Here is a 21365-nt window from a genome sequence, read left to right on the forward strand (position 1 = left end):
TGCCTGGCATTTAGTAAGCGCCCAAGAAATGTTAGGTACTGCTGTTGTCATCACTATTTACCAGGCATGGTTCCAATCATGGGAGAGACGGTGATTGAACCGAACAGAGGCTCAAATGTCTGTGATGCTCTCAGTAAACCCATGGGCTTCTTAAATAGAAAAGAAACTGCTCCTAGCCTGGTCTTTTGTAAGACTGGTGTGTGTTCTCCCGGGAATCCAGCGCCTGACATCTTCGCGGGGTGCTGCGAAGGGGCGGGGCTGGGAGGCGGGGCGCGGCTGGGAGCGAGGCGGGGCGGGGAGGCGCTGCGGGGACCGGCGCCTGCTTGGACCACAGAAGAGCAGGAGGACGTCTGAGACATGCTCGCAGCGATGGGCTCTCTGGCGGCTGCCCTCTGGGCAGTGGTCCATCCTCGGACTCTCCTGCTGGGCACTGTCGCCTTTCTGCTCGTTGCTGACTTTCTCAAAAGACGGCGCCCAAAGAACTACCCGCCGGGGCCCTGGCCCCTGCCCTTCTTTGGCAACTTCTTCCTTGTGAACTTCGAGCAGTTGCACCTGGAGGTTGAGTCGGTAGGAGCGGGAGAAGGTGCCTGGCGTGTCCTCACCCTAACCCTGTTCTGCAGCACAAGGGACGTTCTGGGAACGTGGGTGGAGTGGGGGTTGAAGGGCAGGAAGTGGGGTGGCTAACGCTAGTAACCTGGCAAAACCCACTTTGGGTTTCGTTTCCTAACCCATTAACAGGCATGATTCCACCTACACTTTCTAGGGATGGAATATTATTAAATGTTTACTAATTTGCATGTCATCATGTTAAACATTATTGGAACACCTTATTTGTAATGTGATTACCTTGTCCTCTTTTATATGATTGTCCTCAAAAATGCTATACTTTCTTTCTGAGAAACTTCATTTCCCATACATAAAGTGGTGATAATACTACCTCAATCTTCATCACTTCTCAACTGAGTTATTCCCACTACACTAATTGAGCCCTCCACCTTCAGTCTCCTTCCCTTGCAGTGCACTCTCTCTAAGTAATAATTTTAAAATGTTCCTCCTCTGCTTAAATTTTTGCCAAACGGTGTTCAGACTCCTGACTGAACCACCTGGGACCCTTCTTGATGCAGCCTTTCTGCCTCTATGCAATAATCTCCTATCAGGGCTCCCCAACTCTGGTGACCGAATTCTTTCAAGTTCTCTCAGACATCAAACTCTCTCTCAAGAAACAAGTGCCGGTTTTCCTGCCACTCAGCACAGGTACCTTGCTGAGAGAGAACAGCAAGACAGGTGATTATGAAGATTAAAATAGTGAGTGGTCAATATTGACATGGCTTATAGTTGGTACATAACAAATATTAGTTCTCCTTTCCCTACACATACCTGCAGTGCTTTAAACACATGGCTGTATATTGTACTCAAATATTGATAGACAGTTTTATCACTTTATGGGAGAAATACCCCATTGGTAATACTGACAGAATTAGTCACAGAAGGTTAAAGCTAAGCCCCCAAACCTGTGCCCTTGTTTAATAAATATGTTGTTTAATTTCCAAGTATGTGGAGATTTTTTTGTTATCATTCTCTTAATTATTTCCAGTTTGATTCTATTGTGGTCAAACATCATACTTTGTACAATTTCAGTTCTTTTAAATATGTTAAGGTTGATTAAATGACACAAGATATAGTTTATCTTGATAAATGTGCCATGCAGTCTGGAAAAAAATATGTATTTGACTATTGTTGGGTGGAATAATTGATATAAATTATTATTGGGTGAAGTAATTGATATCAATATCAATTTGATTTTACTGAGTAATGATATTGTTTGGTTTGCCTCTGTCCTTGTTGACTTCTTGTCTACTTATTCTATCAATTACTGAAAGAGGAATGTTGAAGTTTCCAAGGACGATTGAGAGTATCTATTTCTCCCCAGTTCTAGTAGTTTTTCCTTTATGTATTTAGAAACTCTGTTGTTCTGCACATACACGTTTAAGATTATCATGTCTTCTTAGTGAATTGATCCCTTTATCCTGTAATGTCCCTCTTAATTCTTCAAAATTCTATTTGCCTAAACTTTACTTTATCTGATTAATATAGCCACAACAACTTTGTTTCTATTAGTATGTGCTCGGTATATGCATTTCTATTCTTTAACTTTTAACCTTCTTGTATCATTGTGCTTGAAATTAGTTTCTTGAAAACAGCATATACTACTTGGGTCTTTTTTTCATTCTGGCAATCTCTGTCTTTTAATTAGTGAATGTAGACTATTTATATTTAATGTAATTATTGACATACTAAGATTTGTCTAGCATTTTATTATTTATGTATTATTTATTATTTTTCCTGCTTTTATGCCTCTGTTTTTCTTTTCCCATCTTCCTGTGAATTACTTGAACATATTAAAATAATTTTATTCTTATTTATCTGAGGTGATTTTAGCAGCTCTTTTTGTATTGTGTTTTACAAGTGATTGCTCTAAGGATTACAATATGCAGATGTAGCTGATTGCAGTCTATTAGTATAAAAATTTTACCACCTCAAGTGAAATACAGATATCTTGCAACCATTTAGGTTCCTTTACCCTCTCTACTTCATAATTGTCATAAGTGTTATCTCTGTATACGTTGAGAACTACATCAGATAATATTATAATTTTGCTTTTAAATGTTAAATGCAATTTTGAAAACTCGAGAAAATAATAGTCTATTGTATTTACCCATTTATTTACCCTTTCCATTTATCTTTTTTCATTTCTGATGTTACAAGCTTATCATATCCTTTCAGATCTGAAGAACTACCTTTAGTCATTCTTTTAGTGCAGGTGTACTGGCAAGAAATTGTCTTAGCTTTCCTTCATCTAAGAATGTTTTCATTTCACCTTCATTTCTGAAGTGCATTTGCACTGGACATAGAATTCTAGGTTGACAATTCCTTTCATTCAACATTTTAAAAGGTTGTGCTACTTCTTTTTGGCCTCTGTGGTTTCTATTAAGAAATCTACTGTCATCTGAATTGTTAACCCCATATGTAATGAACCTTTTCTCACTGCCTTCCTTCAAGAAATTTTCTTTGTTTTGTTTTGTTTAATTTTAGAGGTTTAATTATGATAGATCTTGGTGCCACTTTTTTTGGGTTTATCCTGTTTGGGTTTCTGAAACTATCCTGTTTTGAGCTGCTAAAATCACCTCAGATAAATAAGAATAAAATCATTTTAATATGTTCAAGTAATTTGGAGGAGTTTCATCCACTCTTTCTTCAAATATTCTTCAACTACACATTCTTTTTCCTCTCTTTCTTGGACTCTTGGATACTGATAGCACAAATGGTAGATCTCTTGTTGTGTCACAAGTTCCTGAAACTCTCAGTTTTTGTTGTTTCCAATGTAGTTTCTCTGTGTTGTTTAGTTTGAATATGTTCTGATCTGTCTTCAATTTCACAGATTCTTCAATTACTACCATTCTGCTATTGAGCTATTGTATTGAATTCTTAAATTTATTCTATTGTATTTTTCAGTTCTAACATTTTCACTTGGTCCTTCTTTATGTTTTATTTCTTTGTTAAAATTTCCTAATTTTTTGTTTGTTTTGAGACTATTCATAGTTATTGGAAAAGCTTTATAACAGCTGCTTTTAAATATTTAATTATTCTATATTTCCAACATCTGTATCATCTCACTGTTGGTGTCAACTCACTCAAATTGATGTTCTCTTGATTCTTGGTAAGATGAGTAATTATGGACTATATCCTGGACATTTTATATATTTGTTGCAAGACTTACCCTGGATACTATACAGATCTTTTATTTTAGCATATAGCCTACTTAGATTCTGAATGCTCACTTTTGTGGGCGGCAGTTCAAATACCAATGCAGGTTATAAAGCTTCTGCAGTGCCTTCTGGTCTACTCCACTTTGTATTACCCACTCCCACAGGAGCCCATCTCACATTCTCATCAGTACAAGCTTGGGAAAAGGAAGGTGGAACAGAAGACAGGAAACCCTCTGGTATAGTAGCTTACTCTTTACTACAGAGGGAAGACAGTCAGAGATCTGCCCATATCTGCTCCTAGGGGAAGTGCACCTCCTTATTACTATAGAAGAAGGCTGGAAGTCCTAATTTGCCCTCTGACTCTTGCAGGGAGTTTCTTTACTTCAGCTTAGGAATAGAAGTCACAATTCAGCTCACAGCCTCAGCAGAGAAGGGTACTACCTCATTATTGCAAAGTAGGGTGAAAGACAAGGTACTGTCCATGTACTCCAGTTCTGTAGGACCTTTTAGAATTGCGAAGGGTCATATGTTTTTCATGGTATTTGCCTCCACAACAAAGAAGTAAAAAGGCTAAATGGTTTCTGTCCTGTTGGGCTTTCCTTTTCCTAGTCCTTTGGCTAGAGAGAGTAGACTTTTCTTGAAGATATTTTTGTCTGTGTTAATTGGTGTCATGATTAACAGAAGTAAAATGGAAAGCTTTCATTCAACTTTGTCTGGAATAAGAAGCTCGATCTGCACTTTTGTTGTATTCCTAAGATAGGTGTTTCTAGAGAGGTTAAATGACTTGCCTAATGTCACAAAACTAGCCAGTGATAAAACTGAGACTCGGATCTCATCCTTGGCCCTGTGATTTTTTTTTTATCACACTGTCACTGTTTATTTTATTTTATATAGGTTTGCATTTTATATTTCTGGGTGTAAGACAAATGGAGTTAAATTGTGTAATTTAGTTATAATTAAATGTACATTCTTGCAATTGGAAAACATTAAGTACTAACTAATAGATCTTACATAAGGATTTTTATGTTAATTTTCATTTCATCTTCATGATAGGCACACAAGTGAGGTATGATCTGGTGGTGCTTCCATTTTACCATGGAGCAAACTGACTGAAAACAAACAGTGAACTGCCCAGGTTATTCAGCTAAATAATAACAAATAAGGATTTGAACCCGAGGCTATTTGATTTGTATACCTATTGCGGGATCTGGCCAGCAGCCCGCAATGTGATGAGGCTTTTTCCTTGTTCCCAGGCGGATTGGCAGGTCGAGAAGACACACACACGATAGTGAAAGCTGGGTCCAGGGGGTCACTGCCTTCTGGTCCTGTGATGCTGCCAATGCACTGGATATACCAGCATTTACTATTAAGTTTAGTGAGGGCGGGGGTAGATTAGTGAGGGATTTGGGGTCATTTGATTATGAGGTGAGATGGTCACATGGGGATGAAGTAATTCTTTAACGTAACATCGGTATGCAGAAGTATAGTATACAGAAATAAGAATTTACAATATAGTGTGTGCATCAGCAATTTCTAACAGAGCCTTAAAACAGAAACACAGTCCGTACCTATGATTAGCAAGATATTAATCAGCAGTAATAGCTGCAGCAAAAGCTGGTTACAAACAGTCAATAGAAACAGGACGTGAAGCTAGACAACCAGTTAGACCAAAAATTCTCAGAACGGAGTATGCCTTAACCCTAAAGAGACCTAGAAGAATCATGGCAAGATAAGGGCATTTATAGCCCTATCTTATCCATATGAACAGGTGCCCCTCATGTGTCCATTTATAGGCTCTCCACAAAGGTTGCATTCCATTCCCAGGGCTTTGAACATCTGCTTTTCTGGGATAGGAATCTTGGTGATGTGAAACCTCCCTGACTGCACATCCATTTATAGGCTCTCTACAGGGGGAAGCACATCACGTGCTGTTGGCTCATTCTGGCAGCCCAGCTGGCATTGTCTTTACACAATCCGACATGTAATTTTGCATTTACAATAATCAGGAGCATTTCATCTTTTATTCTGTAGCAATAGTTTCAGGGGGTCTCCCTACGTATACCCATTATCTACTTTATGTTGCCTGACTTTTCATGACATAGTTACAGGACAATTGATTTACTCACATGTTTATTCATTCAACAGACATTTATTAAGTGATTATCATGTGCCAGGCAAAGTACAAGGCTGTGTATGACTAAATGTATAGTGTACACACTTGGTAACCAAATGGAATATAAGGAGATTGGATCACTAAATGGAAACCCTGGGGATAACCTTTTGTAGAATGTTGGAAGAAATTGGGCTGAATTTTAAAGGAAATTTTGATTTTTGGCAAGTGGCTAAATGGACTAAAGGAACAGAAGATTTTAATAGGGAAAATGGTCTGAGCCATAATAATTTTATTATTAATTTTAGTATTGTGATTACTTATCACAACAATACTAAACATGGGAACTAATAACACCCCCCATTTTATAGACTTGGAAACTAAGACAGAGAAAAGTTAAATAACTTTCTCCCAAATCACACAGAAACTAAGAAGCAGAACCTGGATCCAAACAAGTTTGTATAACTTCAAAATCCAAACTCTTAAGCACTCCCTAACATCACCTCTCCTACTTAAACATCTTAGAATTCTGATTGAAAACCAAACAAGATCCAAAATATTATACCTGATGTTAAGACTCTCCTCAGCCTAGCTCAGATTACCTTGTCAGCCTTGTCTCCCATCTCCCTTACCGACTGAGAAGATACTTTTCCCAGGAGCCTGCCTCAACCCTGGTCCTCTTATGTGGTTCTTAACTTCCTCCCATCAAATATTTTATTGTAAAGAATGATAATAATGAGAAGTGATTATTTATCTATATGCTCCATTAGATTGTTAGCTTCTTGAAGTGAAGGACTTGTTGCACTCCCCAGCACCTGGTGTTGACCTGCCACATGGTCAGTGCTCTTTAAATAATGAACTCTCTCCTTCAGTCAGACAAGCTAGCTCTCTTGCTCCCAAACACCTTCTGCATTTCCCCTTTACACCTGTATATGATGTTCCCACAACCTAGAATGCCTTTAATTTCTTACCATGTTTTTTTATTATTGTTGTGGTTTGGGGGTTGTTGGTTTTTGTCTGTTTGTTTTTTGGTGACATCCTGACCTTCATTTAAAATCTGGCACAGATACCATCTACTCTTTAAAGAGATATTTTTCTTACATCTGTGGTGGAAAGCCATCCCTTCTTGTGATAGCTTTATGTCCCTCTCTATCAGCATAATAACACATGTCATCTGCTGTGCATTCCAATTTTTTTCTGCACAGTCAGTCTCTCGCAAGAGACTTTGACACTTTAGGAAAACATCATATCATGTTGATCTTTGTATTACCTCCATTTATAATACATCAGTGCCAGAAGGTGCCTGGCAACTCTTAAGCATCTCATAAAAGCCTGTTAAATTGAACATCAATTTGATCTCCACAACCTGTTCTCAGAAACCAGCACAGCCCCAAGAACTACCTGTGAGACCATTATTCTTAGAAGGAGTTCATGGGCCCCAGAGGACCGGTAACTCCTGAAACTGCATGCAAAGCTGTTTATGTGTATAGCTGTATATGTGTTTACTGGAGAGCAGGTCTATGATATACATTATATTTTCAAAGGATTCTATAACTCAAAAAAGTAAAGAACCACTGTTTTAAAGCTTTATTTCCCATTTCCTTGATTATTTTTTTTCTTTATGCATAAAAAAGCTTTTCGACTGTAAAGGTAACAATACATACACAGTGAGACAGCATATTAAAATACAGTTTAACAAAAGAGAGTCCTTGTGCCTATCCTGCCACCACTGTGAATGCGTGCACACGTGTGCATGTGCATACATACATACACACACACACACACACACACACACTCAGCAGTACCTCTACAGGACCATGGTGGATATCTTTCCAGATTTGCATGTAAATGAAAATAAAGTTATATTTCCAACTTTTTATTAGAAATTCCATGTATCAATGAGAAAAAAGTTGAATACCTTGATACGGAAATGTTTGAAAGACATAAACATATGACTTTAAAAATAGAACATCCAGATTGAGGGAAAGATGTTACACCTTAAAGAAATATAGAAACAGCATGCATTTTTGTGCCTATTAGGATTTCTCTCTCTCTGTCTCTCTCTCTCTCTCACACACATACACACGCGCACGCGCACGCACGCACGCACACACACACACACACAGGCACAGCTCGGGAACAGACCCTCTGACCTACCGCTGGCAGGAGTGTGAATTAATACACTCTTTTCCTGTTTTTCTTTTCCTCTTTTCGTGTCGTTGTTCTGTTGGTTATTAAATTTAAAAACGTAGATTAAGTGGAATCTCTGTCAACTTTATATCTCTTGGTAGCCATGGTTTAATAGTTCAATCTCTTCTCCCACTAATCCTTTACTTCTTCCTCTTTACTGTAAAGTTTATTTATTTTATTTTGTTCCACACTTTTTTAAACGCTTATGCTACATTTGGAATTTTTATTCCTAGCATTGCATTTCCTGTCCCTTATTGCTTTTGTTTGACTTTTATAGATTCTGTTTCAGTTCTTTTATTTTTCTATTTTCATTTCTGATTTTAAGACTGTTTTGCCTTTCAAAGCATTTTATTTTATCTCCTTTTGTTTTATTCTGTTGAGGTTTTCTTTTTTTATTCGTGGCTCATTTAATGATATACAATTGAAAAGTGTGCCCTGCCTTACAAAATCTTCTCAGAAGCTCTCTGGGTCATTTAATCTTTCTAAAGCAATGGATAAAATGACTGACAGGGTGCATGTAAGAATTGTTAGACATCACCATCCTCATCCCAGGGCTCCTACTCCGTCTTTAAACAGTTGATAATATCGTACAAGTTGTTGATCTAGTTCTGTTTAACTAGAAATGTGCAATGGCGGAGAGTTGGTAGAGATAAAATTCTTAGGAAGTTTATTTCAGTAAATAGTAATGGAGTTCTGAATCCCTCCCAAGTACAAGCTGAGATTCTAGGCTGTATACTTTGCTAGTTAGAAGTCATTTAACTTAACCTGATATTTTTCAGCTCTTCCAAAAACATCCTTATTTAATGTTCTAAATTAGTCAAGAAATCCTTCTTGTCAGGCCTAAGAAGTTCATCCAGAAATTCAGCAAGTGTACATTAAAAAAATGCGTAATGTGTATGGTTCCATTACTACCATTTCATAGAAGCAAAGATGCTTACTTTAGGAGCAAATTGACTTGAGATTGAATCTCAGCTCTGCTTTTCCTAGCAAGACAGGAAATGCTGTGTAGGAGATAAAGATTGATGGAGGACTCTGGGCCAAAAGAATACAAGGACTGAGTTCAGGCTTGGTCTTTAATGTGGGAGCAAAGTGGTAGGATAAGACTGAACCCATTTTATTTGCTCTGATGGGGACTGTTGGGCACAGGGCTCTGAGAGGAACATGGTGGAGCGTAAGTGCAAAAGCATCTGGATTGTGGAGAAGAGGCCACAAACACCTAAAGGAAATGAAGTCCTTTGGATTGTTACCACTGCCTGCAGCTAGACACAACCCAGGCAGACAAAAGGCAGGGTCTACCTGGTACCCTTTGTTAAACAGGTAGATTAGGAAGGATTTTGATTCGGGGCTGTACACTGTCCTCCAACCTGTATTTGCAGATATTTGCACGCTTGTGCATATTCATGAACATACACACCCCCATTCTCTCTCTCTCTCCCACCCCAACTCTCTCACTCTCACTCATTCTTACTTTCACTCTGTCACTTCCACTAAACTTTGTCACGCAGGTTTTCCCTCTTGAAAGAGGAGAAAAATTATTACTACTGTAGGGTGCTTGTGAGATTAATGAGATAAAATATGAAAGGTGCTTAGCAATGGCTGCCTGTGACCATGAGTGCCTTCTTCCCACACACCAGTGGGTTATTGTCCCCTTTGCCACCATAAGAATGCATCCACGGCCCTTTGCACACAGAGCTCTTTCATTCCGCGGAGACTCGCCGGGCGGCTGTGTGCCTGGAACCAGAAAACAAAGTGCCTTTCACATTGCTGCTCTCATTCTTCCTCGCAGAACCTTAAGAGGGAGGAATAATTTTCTCCCTTTTATAGCTGGGGAGCTGAGCTGAGGCTCAAAAAATAAAGCAACTTCCCCAAGAGCCCAAAACGATTGAACTGTACACCCCAGATTGTCACCTAACTCCAGAGCTTGAGGGCTTTCCTCCATGCCTGGCCCCTGCACACCTTCTATTATCTAGCATATGTTTCTATATTCTATGCCCAGTCTAGGAAGGGGGCATTCTCATTTGATTAAACAGATAGTTACGGTTTACTAAGAAGTCTAGTCTTAAGAAGTCTCAGCCTTCTTAAGTGGCTGAGACATGATTAGTGTTGAGAATGCAGATGTGCTGAATTCTCTCTGTTCACTACACTCTAGGATGCTCGGGGTTAGAAATCTTGTTTACTACGTCTATATATTGAGGCAGGTTTTCACTCTGTCACCCAGGTTGGAGTTTAGTGGCATGATCATGGCTCACTGCAGGCTCAACCTCTCAGGCTCAAGTGACCTTCCCACCTTAGCCTCCTGAGTAGCTGGGACCACAGGCGTGTACAACCATACCCAGCTAATTTTTCATTTTTTTGTAAAGACAGGGTCTCACTATGTTGCCCAGACTGGTCTCGAACTCCTGGGCTCAAGCAATCTGCCCACCTTGGCCCCCAAAGTGTTGGGATTATAAGTATGAGCCACTCCACATGGCCAGAACTTATTTATTTTATTACAGTTTTATCCTCATGCCTTTGCCCTAGGGACACATGATAGATGCTCACTCAATTCATGTTGGTTGAATACATAAATAGATACTTTATAAAGCAACATTCACATTCTGAAGTGAATTGAATCTGAGCCTTGTTGAGAGGAGGAGAAAAGGAAATAAAGTTATTCCCGTGAGATCAATGTACTCTCTCTCTCACACACACACATACACACGCACACACACTCCTTTCAATATGAGCCCCTCCAGCTACACACATCCGCCATCTCTGAACACATGGATATGTGCATATTCAACTGTTACTATTTAACTATTTTTCAGTTGGTGAAGAAATATGGGAACCTTTTTAGCTTGGAGCTTGGTGATATATCTGCAGTTCTTATTACTGGCTTGCCCTTAATCAAAGAAGCCCTTATCCACATGGACCAAAACTTTGGGAACCGCCTCGTGACCCCTATGCGAGAACGTATCTTTAAGAAAAATGGTAAGTTTCTTGGCCAATGAAAGGTGAGTGTTTGATGTTGATAGTCCTATAGTCTGTTAAAGGCACCTTGGTGACTATAATTTTACAACACTCCTAGAAATCAGCCCCACAGTAAACTTCCTGCCACTAAAGGAAGCTGGGTACTCACATTTCCTAATTGAAGTCACTCCCTCAGAAGATTCGATAAGATCATTCCTCACTGGGATTTGGGAGAAGCCACATGCCCTGCCCAAACCTACTGTGGATGCTTTTCTAATGAAGTAACCACATTACCCATTTATAGCAGAGGAACGCGTTCTCTCTATTTTCCTCTTCCAACCCTCTCCCCTTAGGAAAATGGATGTGGATCTTCCTCCTTCTGCTGCTGCTTCTTCCTGTCTCTAGTTCCTTATTCTCTCTCATTAAGGTTGTACCACACAGAGGATCTTGAGCCTTCTGGTCTATGATAGAACAGATTGGCATGAACACTTAAAATTACCATTAAATATATTGAAACATTTAAAAATTGAAATGACAATCTCAAATCTATTACTCTATCAAAGCACCACTTTTAGTTGCTTCTCAATTCTTTGAAATAGGTCCTCAATTAATTCCATATCCATTTACTGTATTATCTGCCTTGTGAAGCACAGTACTAGGCATGAGTGATGTAGCAGTGAGAAGAATAGATAAAATCCATATCCTATGTAGTTTATATCCTATGCAGAGAGAAAAAATAATATCAATTAACTATAATAGTTAGAAGTCTACAGTGTTACGAAGTCGAGTGCAGGATGTACTTATTAATGCAGTCCTGGGATACAGAAAAAGTAAGCAAATATTCATTTAATAAACTGGTGAAACAATCTGGCAGACAGAAAAGAATATGAAAAGTCCCTGGAGTGAAAAGGACAGGGAACTTGGAGAAATGAAAGGTGGCCAACATGACAAGGATGGGGATTAAAAGGAGATAATTAAAGGGAGATGAAACTACTGAGCTTGGCCAGGAATAGTTCGTGCAAGTTCCTGTTAAGGATATTAGTTTTTATCCTAACATTAATGGAAGCTCTTGAATGGCTTTAAGTAGAGAAAGGAACTATATTTACACTGTACATTTTTAGGTTTTATTTAGGCTGCTATTCAGAGAATAGAAGAAAAGGAGCAAGAGACTTTTGTAGCATTTTAGGTTACAGACAGTGGTAGCTCAGGCTAGGGAGGTCCAATAGCAGTAGGGAAATAACAGTAGGTTACACCAAGGTAGCAGCAGGAATTTGAGATATCCAGGAAGTACACCTCTTAAGACATGATGACATAGGTGCAGGGAGAAGGAGGTGTTGAGGTGACACTCAGATAGGTAGATGATGGAGAAAAGGAACAGTTAGTACAAGGTATTTGGTTTAGTTGGGCATGGGTGAAAAGTCGTGTGGAGAAAATTGTGAGTTCAGTCATGGATATGCTGAATTCAAAATGCCTTTAAGTCAGCAAAGTCAAGCAGGCAGTGTTGTATATAAGATTCTGGAGCTCAGGGACAGAAATAGATGGTCACTATCAATAGATGTTATTTAAAATTTTAGGAGTTGATAAGATTTCCCAGAAATAGAGTATAGGGTGAGAAAAAGAAGTTTTAGATGAAGAAGTCCCTGAAGAACTCCACCATTTCAAGATTTAATAGAATATGAACCAGCAAAAGACATAGGAAATTGCTGGCAGAGAATTAGGAAGAAAATCTGGAGACAATGGTATCCTGAGCACCACTGGAAGGCAGTATTTCAAGAAAGAAGCGTCTACTGCAGCTGCAAGTAAGATGAGGTCAAAAGGTATCCCTGGATATGACAATAAGGCAGACCAATTCTGTGGGTGAGAAGGCCATAGTCAGATATTAAAAGGTGTTGAGGAGTGCTCTGGAATTGAAACTGAAAGGCGTGTAGCGTTACCTGTGTTACAAAACAAATGATGGTCTGTTAAGCTCACTGAAATTTTTTTTCTTTGCTTGTACTTTTCTTTCTGCATGGAACATTCACTCCTCCTTGATCTCTTGATTCCTTACGTCATCTTTTAATGTCCAGGTTAGATAGGACCTCTCCTATAAAGCCTTTCTTAGCCTCTTTAAGAGTATAGATATTGTCTTATCCATTAGTGCATTCCTAGTTTTTAGCATAACAAATACTTTACTTATGTAACTAATAATCAAAGCATGGGGTTTGGAATCAGGCAGACCTGAAATTGAACACCTGTTTAGTTGCTTACTTACTGTGAGACCTTGTAAAGTGTATTTTATCCTTTATCCCTTTTTCCTCAGTTTTTTCATGAGCAAAATAAGTGGGTGAGGAGTGGCAATAATTGTACCTATCCCAAAGAGTTTCTATGAGTACTAAATTATATAATGCACAACAAAATACATATTAAAGTGCCTGACATTGCAAGCAATCAGTAAATATTAGCCATTATATCCATTGCTTTGGGATTATTTCTCTGGGCAGTTTTCAAGTGCCTTAATGATCTTCTCCTGTCCTTCATCTGATACACATCCCCGTATCATTTGCTGAATATTCACATTATGGAATCAGAATACTGTGATGTTGACTTTCTTTGTCCCAGGATTGATTATGTCAAGTGGCCAGGTCTGGAAGGAGCAAAGAAGGTTCACTTTGACAGCACTAAGGAACTTTGGTTTAGGAAAGAAGAGCTTAGAGGAACGCATTCAGGAGGAGGCCCAACACCTCACTGAAGCAATAAAAGAGGAGAACGGTGAGCATTGCATACGACAAATGTGAGAGACTGTGGCCCATTTGTTCATTGAACAGATACTTACTAAGTGAGTAAGTGCTTGTTGTATGCCCAGCAGTGTGCTAGGAATGGAAGATAGAACAGTGAACAACTTAACCACGACTCCGTCCTCAAAGAGTTTTAGAAGTAAATACGCAAAGATGGGCACTAAACACATTACTGAATTTAAGCCCTGGTCCACAGTTTGACTTCTCTGGAGTTGACTGAATACTAGTTGTATGTCAGACGCAGTGTAAGGTCATGTGGCCAGAGCCACATATATGGTTCTGCACTAGGTATGTCTTATGCCATATAGAGTAGATTCTCAGTAGGAAATGGAGACAAATCTATCAGAAGGATCCATCTTGCCCTTCCTCCACCTTCAGGACAGCCTTTTGACCCTCACTTCAAGATAAACAACGCAGTTTCCAATATCATTTGCTCCATCACCTTTGGAGAACGCTTTGAGTACCAGGATAGTCAGTTTCAGGAGCTGCTGAAGTTATTGGATGAAGTCACATACTTGGAGCCTTCAAAAACATGCCAGGTAAGGCATATCTTGGTTCAGCAAATTGGGGACAATGTCAGACACATATGGGTTTTCCTTTTAGTTTTTTGTGGGTTTTGAAGCTAAAATATAACCTTTCAAAACTGATTTCAACACAAACTTATTTGAAATCAGTCTGTTGACTTTAGTTTTTTAAATAATATGAAATATTTATATGCAAAAACCATTTCTAACATGCATGTAAGGTACAACATGTTATATGACATACGCCTATCCACCTGTTGTTCTTTTTAAAAAGAACAACAATATTGCCATTGCCCTTGAGTCTCTCCTCGCTGTGTCCTTCCCCAACTTGTCCATTTCCCTCCTCCCTCAAAGGTTCTCTTCTGTATCCGCTTTCTTCCTCAACAAGTTGCTTTGAGATTCATCTGTGTTGGTTGCTCTTTTTTAATGCAGATTAGTATTTCATTGTATGAATGTGCCACTTTTTGTCAATCTGTTCTGTACTGACGGACATTTAAGTTGTTTCCAAGTTTTGGATGCTATGAAAAAGCCTGCCATGAACATTCTTGTACAAGTGTTCTTGTGGTTACATCCACTCATTTTTTATATATGTATCTGGAAATAAAAGATGTTTAAAGATTGCCAAGCTCATTGCATTATTTGTCTGCCCATCAGCACTTCATATCATCAATCTTCTAATTCCATAGAATGTAGCTGTTTGGGGTTCAAACTCACTCCTCCCTTGGTGGGCCTTGCACCCCAATTTTTGTCCATTTAAGCCTTTGAGTCTTTGTCAAAAACTCTGCTCAGTTTCTTGGTTCCTCAGTCGCTTTTCTGAATTTGGAAGACATTTCTGGGAGCTGGGGGGCGGGGGAAGAAGTTGACCCCAAGTATTGAATTCATACCCTGGGCTTTCTTCTTCCCCTAAGCCTTATCCTGGAAACTTCCTCACTATCTTGGTTTGTATATATGTGTGCTTAAATGCATACACATGTATCTTTTCTTGGTGTTCTCAGTAGAAAGAGTGCCCTTGAATTATACAGTCTGCCGTTATCAAAATTTTTTAAAATTTCCTTTGTTTAAAAAAATGACTCTATTTTTGAAAATTACAAATGTACATAAAAGAATACAATCATGAATCACTGTGTACTCCTCAATGAGCTCTAACAATTATCAACACATGGCCATTTTCACTGTGTCTGCATCTGTGCCCTACTAACACGTTCCCACTGTCCCTGAATTATTTTGGAGGAAATTATAGACCTCAATTATATGATACATAAATATTTCAGCATATATTTCTAAAAGATCCATTTTAACAAAAATAAAATACCATCGTGCCTGAAAAATATGAATAGTTATTTAATGCCTTCAAACACTCAGCCAGTGCTCAGATGTCCCCAGATGTCTCATAAGTATTTTTTTGGTGGCAAGCTGTTGGAGTGGTGACAAGTGGTCTGAGGCTGGATATATTTTTGACAGAGAGCTGAACTGTTTCACCAGAGGGGTGAGAGAGAAAAGAGGGGTCAAGGATAACCAAGATTTAAGTGTGAGCAAATAAAAGTGATAGAAAGAGAAGACGGTTTCTGTTGTCTTAAAAAGTGAAAAAAGGCACCATGTTATCTGCATGATTGTTTTGTTTTTCTCAATTAGCTCTACAATGTCTTTCCATGGCTAATGAAATTCCTGCCTGGACCCCACCAAACTCTTTTCAGCAACTGGGAAAAACTGAAATTGTTTGTTTCTCATATGATTGAAAAACACAGGAAGGATTGGAATCCTGCAGAAACAAGAGACTTTATTGATGCTTACCTCAAAGAAATGTCAAAGGTGAGGAAACCAAAGTCATTTTGTATTTTTTTCTTACAGCACAAATAGGGGTGTATTAGTTTCCAGCTGCTGCTGTAACAAAGGATCACAAACTTGGTGCCTAAAATAGCACAGATTCATTCTCTCACAGTTTTAGATGTCAGAAGTATGAAATCAGCTTCACTGAGTTACAGGTAAGGTTTTGGCTAGGCTAGCTCTCTTTGGAGGTGCTGGAGGAGAATCTGTTTCTATTACTTTCCCAGCTTCTAGGAGCCGCCTATATCCCTTTGCTTGTGGCCACCTCCTTCATCTTCAAAGCCAGAAGCACAGCATCTTCTCTTCTCTCTGGTATCTGCTTCAATCCTGACATCCTTTCTCTGACTTTGACCCTCTTATTTCCCTCTAGTAAAGACTATTATGGTAACACTGGGCCCACTGGGATGTTCCAGGATAATCTGCCCATCTCAAAATCCTTAACCACATCTACAAAGTTCCTTTTTCCCTATAAAGTAGCATCCCTAGATTCCAGACATTAGGCTATAGATGGGCATCTTTGTGGGTCATTATTCAGCCTGCTACAGGAGTAAAAATAAGGGCAATATTTCAGAAAATGTAGGGTAACATTAATGCAGGATTGATGATGCAATTAGAGATAAAGATGGGGGTTAATGGCATTTGGTTTGAGGTCCTGTGAATGCCCAAATACTGCCCTTTCATCCCCCATCCCCTACTCTCTACTGTTATATGGAGGTATACACAAAGGGGGAACATAGCAGTTAATCCTCAAAGCTCTGTTCTATCATTAGTTGGGCCTGGACCCAATAACCTATACCCTTTTCTCAGCCCCCATAGAGAACACAAGTAAAGCTGAGTTGGATGCCAGAGTTTAAAGGCCAACTTTATTAAGGCCTGAGTTGGGCTTTTGCCTTCCCTTCTGTCTTGTACCTTTCACTTTCCAACATTACAGACCAGAAGTAAAGAGGAAACCAAAATGGATGCATGACCTTTAACACAGTTACCCCTCTGGTTAACATGTATCTCTGTGTCAATACTGTCATCTTTACACATCAGGAATTGGGTCCTCCTTCTGGATTGGAAAGAATGGTGGATTTCTTTCCCTCTTATTTAACCTTATTGACATGACATTTATAGAAGTATTGTTTTCTCCTCAGAGGAGGAGACTCGCTATATGTTGTGCAGGTAAGGAAGGGACCATTAACATCAAGAGCAACATTGGACAAATTGAAGTTTCCAGAAACTGATGTTAAAGATGACAGTATCATGAGGAATGCTTGTTAGAATCAGTGAGGTTCAAATTGGAAAGGAAAAGATGAATGAGGAGATACGAGAATTGTTGTTCATAAGAGGAATTCCATTTGTCTTTTCTGTTATCAGTACAAACATTTGTCAAGTATTTGCTATGTGTCCTTGCATTCATATAAATCATAATGCCCTCTTAAGGGGTGTGCACTCCTATTTCCAGTGTATTAAACGGGAAACTGAAGAACAGAGAGGTTAAGTAACTTGCCCTAGGTCATACATCTGCTAATTGAAGTGGTTAATATTGGAAGCCAAATCTGTCTTATTCACATCCCATTCTCCTTTCACTGTACTAAAAGCTTCCTCCAAATTACAGGCAAAAGAAAACAATTGTCTTGATTTTCATCCATACAAAGGTGTCCAGCACTTGGGGCAGGACAGTGCTAATGATATTGCTGCAATAAAAGTCTGCCTTCTGAAGAGGCCAAAGGGAAAATTGTGTCTTTTGGGGACCTTTTCGTCCAAATTTCCTCCTAGGATGAAGCCCCTGTGTGTTACAGCAATCAGGAATCCTCTGAATAAACCAATAAATAACATTAAACATTGTCTTTTCTAGCACACAGGCAATTCTACTTCAAGTTTCCATGAAGAAAACCTCATCTGCAGCACTCTGGACCTCTTCTTTGCCGGAACCGAGACAACTTCTACGACTCTGCGATGGGCTCTGCTTTATATGGCCCTCTACCCAGAAATCCAAGGTGAGCATGTCAGTGAGTGAGCCTGGACCAGGACAGAATAGTGCCTCCTGGGATGTGCTGCCTGCAGTCAGAGCCAGAAGATCTCATTGTAGGATGAAAAGAGGCAGAACAGTCATGAGTGATGAGGTCTTGGAAACTGCACATTCTTCACATTTTCTGTCTGAACTGTGATGGGCCCAGGTAATACAAACGTGAGAGAGAATCCCTGTCCTCAAGAAGCTCAGAGGCAAGAGGGAAATCAATGAAGTCAATCGACATTGAGATAGTTCCAGGAAACAGTTACTTTCTGATGTGAAAGTCTAGTTGTGTCTTTCCCTTCTTTTAAGTGATGCCTTCCCATTTCCTCCTGGATAATGTTCAAACACCTTAGTCTGGTATATGTCACCCTCCGATATGCCTTCTGCATGTCTAGCCTTGGCCCCACCTACCCTCCATGGTGGCCTCACTAAGTGACACGTCATTTTCTTTGTAGTCTGTATTTATGGCTCTATGTCGTGATATATGCTTTTCCCTCTACTTGCCCAGTTTTCCTACATAGTAAACTCCTAGCTCTTCTTGAAGAATCTGTTCAAATACTACCTCTCTAAGATGTTTCTGCACTCCCCTAGGAAATTATTAACATTTTCTCCAGAGATGATGTAATGTGCCTTTATTACTAGGCTTATCATGTATTATTTCTATAGCTTCCCCACAGACTATAGTCCGCTCAAGAATGATGTTCACATCACTTTTCTTCCTCCAGCTTCCAGAACAGTTTGAACATATGGGGGATGGACACGCTTAACAATACAGTTTTTCCAATTGTGGGTAACCATTTATTAATGAGTCATAAAATTAATTTAGTGGATCAAGACCAACTTTTTTTCTTAAGATACGAATAGAAAAGATCAGAGTGCTTCCCATGTACTAAGGTAAGTTTGTTTACAGAACTTTATTTTTTCATCTGTATCTGCATAATGTGTATATTTTATATGTGTATATTTAGGTATATGCATCCAGGGTCATGCTCAGTTAAAAAGGCTAGTAACCAACACACAAGCACTGTATGATTCCACTTACATGAGTTATCAAGAATAGTGAAATGCCTAGAGACACAAAGTAGAATGGTGGTGGTCAGAGGCTGAGGGAGGGGATATAGAGCTTTAGTTCTGCATGATGAAAAAGTTCTGGAGAGTGATTGCTCGACAATGTGAATATATTTAATACTACTGAACTGTTCATTTAAAAATGCCAACATAGTAAATTTTATGTTATGTGTATTTTACCCCGAATAAAATGTTTTCAAAATTATAATTATTTTGCTTTCAGGTAAAAAAAAAAAAAAAAAAAAAAAAAAATCCAAACTAGGCTTTGCAAAGTCATTAGGGTTCCCAACTCCTTCCAACTTGTTGCTTTGTTGTGATTAGAATGATGCTCTTGTTAGCACTCTGTAAGATAGCTTACCAATAGGCTTTCCACCAGTAGGAAGCGAAAGGGGGGAAGGAAACGCATATCATTTCTTTAAGAACTTGTTCCAAGGATTAAACATCACTTCTGCTTACATTCTATTAGCCAGAATTTAGTAATATGGTCACACTCAGTTACAATAGGACCTGGAAAATATATTATTTAGCTGGGCAGTCAGGTCTCCAGCTAAAATCTCTATTACTCTAGAAAAAGAGAAAAGAGGTAAGACTGCTACCGTTTCTCTCACTGGCTAGGTGAGCACTCAACCAGTGAAAGAAACTGGTAGCAGTCCTATCTGGTCACACAAATCTCAAAACATCAGTTTATGTAAATCTCAAAACATCCTTAAGATGAAGGTAGATTTATCCTCCCTAATCAAATAAGGAAACTGAGATTTAAAGAATGTAAGTAACTTGAGGCATCAATGTTGTAGAGCAAGTTTGCAATCCGATGGGTCTTACCTCAGGGCCCACTTTCCACTCTTACGTGTCTACCTGAGAAATTAGAGTCTGTAGATCTGCTATGGGTTGAATATTTGGGCCCACCCCAGCCCTAATGTGTATGTTGAAAGCTCATTCGCAGTGTGATGATATTAGGAGGTGGGGCCTTTGGGAGGTGATTAGCCTTCAGGAATGGGAGTAATACTGTTATAAAAGAGACTCCAGAGAGCTGCCTCACTCCTTCTACTATGTAAGGACACAGTGAGAAAGTGCCATTTGTATACCAGAAAGTGGGTCTCTACCAGATACCAAGTCTGCTGGGGTCTGATATGATAGAGTTTAGCCATGTTAATCCTGGTTATTCCATCCCATAGCCCAACCAGGCTCAAGGAGATTTACAGAGTTGGTAGTTTTCTGAATAAGCCTTTCAAAAAGTTAAGAACCATTTTATTTCTTGCAACCTGGTCAGTAATTTAAATACAACAGATGAGATCTTGGAGACCACTCGTACCTCTTTATAATAAAGCATAAAAGCTTAAAAAATAATAGAACCCTTCCCTCTCTACCAGAAAAAGTACAAGCTGAGATTGACAGAGTGATCGGCCAGGGGCAGCAGCCGAGCACAGCCGCCCGGGAGTCCATGCCCTACACCAATGCCGTCATCCATGAGGTGCAGAGAATGGGCAACATCATCCCCCTGAACGTTCCCAGGGAAGTGACAGTTGATACCACTTTGGCTGGGTACCACCTGCCCAAGGTAACTAAGCATGCTTAGCCCCACACCTTCAAGCCCATCTTTTAGATGGGGTGAAAACCTGAACTTGAGAAGTGACATTTATTCTTGTCCTAAGGAGTCATTTCAATGGAAGAGAAAGATATCTTATACCTGATATGATACTAGATTTTCTCCATGTGTCAACTAGATAAAAATAGGTATTGTGGGGAGGGGAGCAGGAAGGATTCCTACGTTAAATATGTTTAGATAAAGACTGGCGTTTCTTTCCTGTGGGTATTCTCAGTGTTTTTACTATGCTAATGTGCATTGTGAGTCTGCGGGCACGCGACAGGCAGCAGTTCTAGGTCAGACTTTATCACAGAACAGTTTTCTTTGTTTTGGTAGAATATCTCATCAGACTAGGGATCTGCCAAACTCTGAGAAATTCTGCTTCATGATCCTGGGGTTCTAGAGAGCTGAAATGTGAAAGGATGTTTAAAACAACCTGGGGACAACACCACATTAATGCTGGTGTTTTTAGCATAATATCCCCACAGGCATTTTTCCAGCTTTTCTTATAGTCCTGTGATGTATTATTTATTTATTTATTTATTTATTTATTTATTTATTTATTTATTTGACAT

At 39.2% G+C, this 21365-nt stretch overlaps 1 protein-coding gene across 1 annotated transcript in view; it reads left to right on the plus strand.

Moving 5' to 3' along the window:
* Positions 1 to 305: 305 nt before the first annotated feature.
* Positions 306 to 21365, plus strand: part of CYP2J2 (cytochrome P450 family 2 subfamily J member 2) — a 32306-nt gene continuing 11246 nt past the window's right edge. Inside the window, exons 1-7 of the mRNA XM_017877229.1 lie at positions 306 to 567; positions 10875 to 11037; positions 13615 to 13764; positions 14169 to 14329; positions 15947 to 16123; positions 17979 to 18120; positions 20576 to 20763. Of these exons, the coding sequence (XP_017732718.1) occupies positions 358 to 567; positions 10875 to 11037; positions 13615 to 13764; positions 14169 to 14329; positions 15947 to 16123; positions 17979 to 18120; positions 20576 to 20763 (1191 nt within the window). The 5' untranslated portion in view covers positions 306 to 357. The remainder of the gene's footprint in view (positions 568 to 10874; positions 11038 to 13614; positions 13765 to 14168; positions 14330 to 15946; positions 16124 to 17978; positions 18121 to 20575; positions 20764 to 21365) is intronic.

Source organism: Rhinopithecus bieti, unplaced genomic scaffold (assembly GCF_001698545.2).
Source record: "Rhinopithecus bieti isolate Rb0 unplaced genomic scaffold, ASM169854v2 scaffold_6380, whole genome shotgun sequence".
Lineage (NCBI taxonomy): Eukaryota > Metazoa > Chordata > Mammalia > Primates > Cercopithecidae > Rhinopithecus > Rhinopithecus bieti.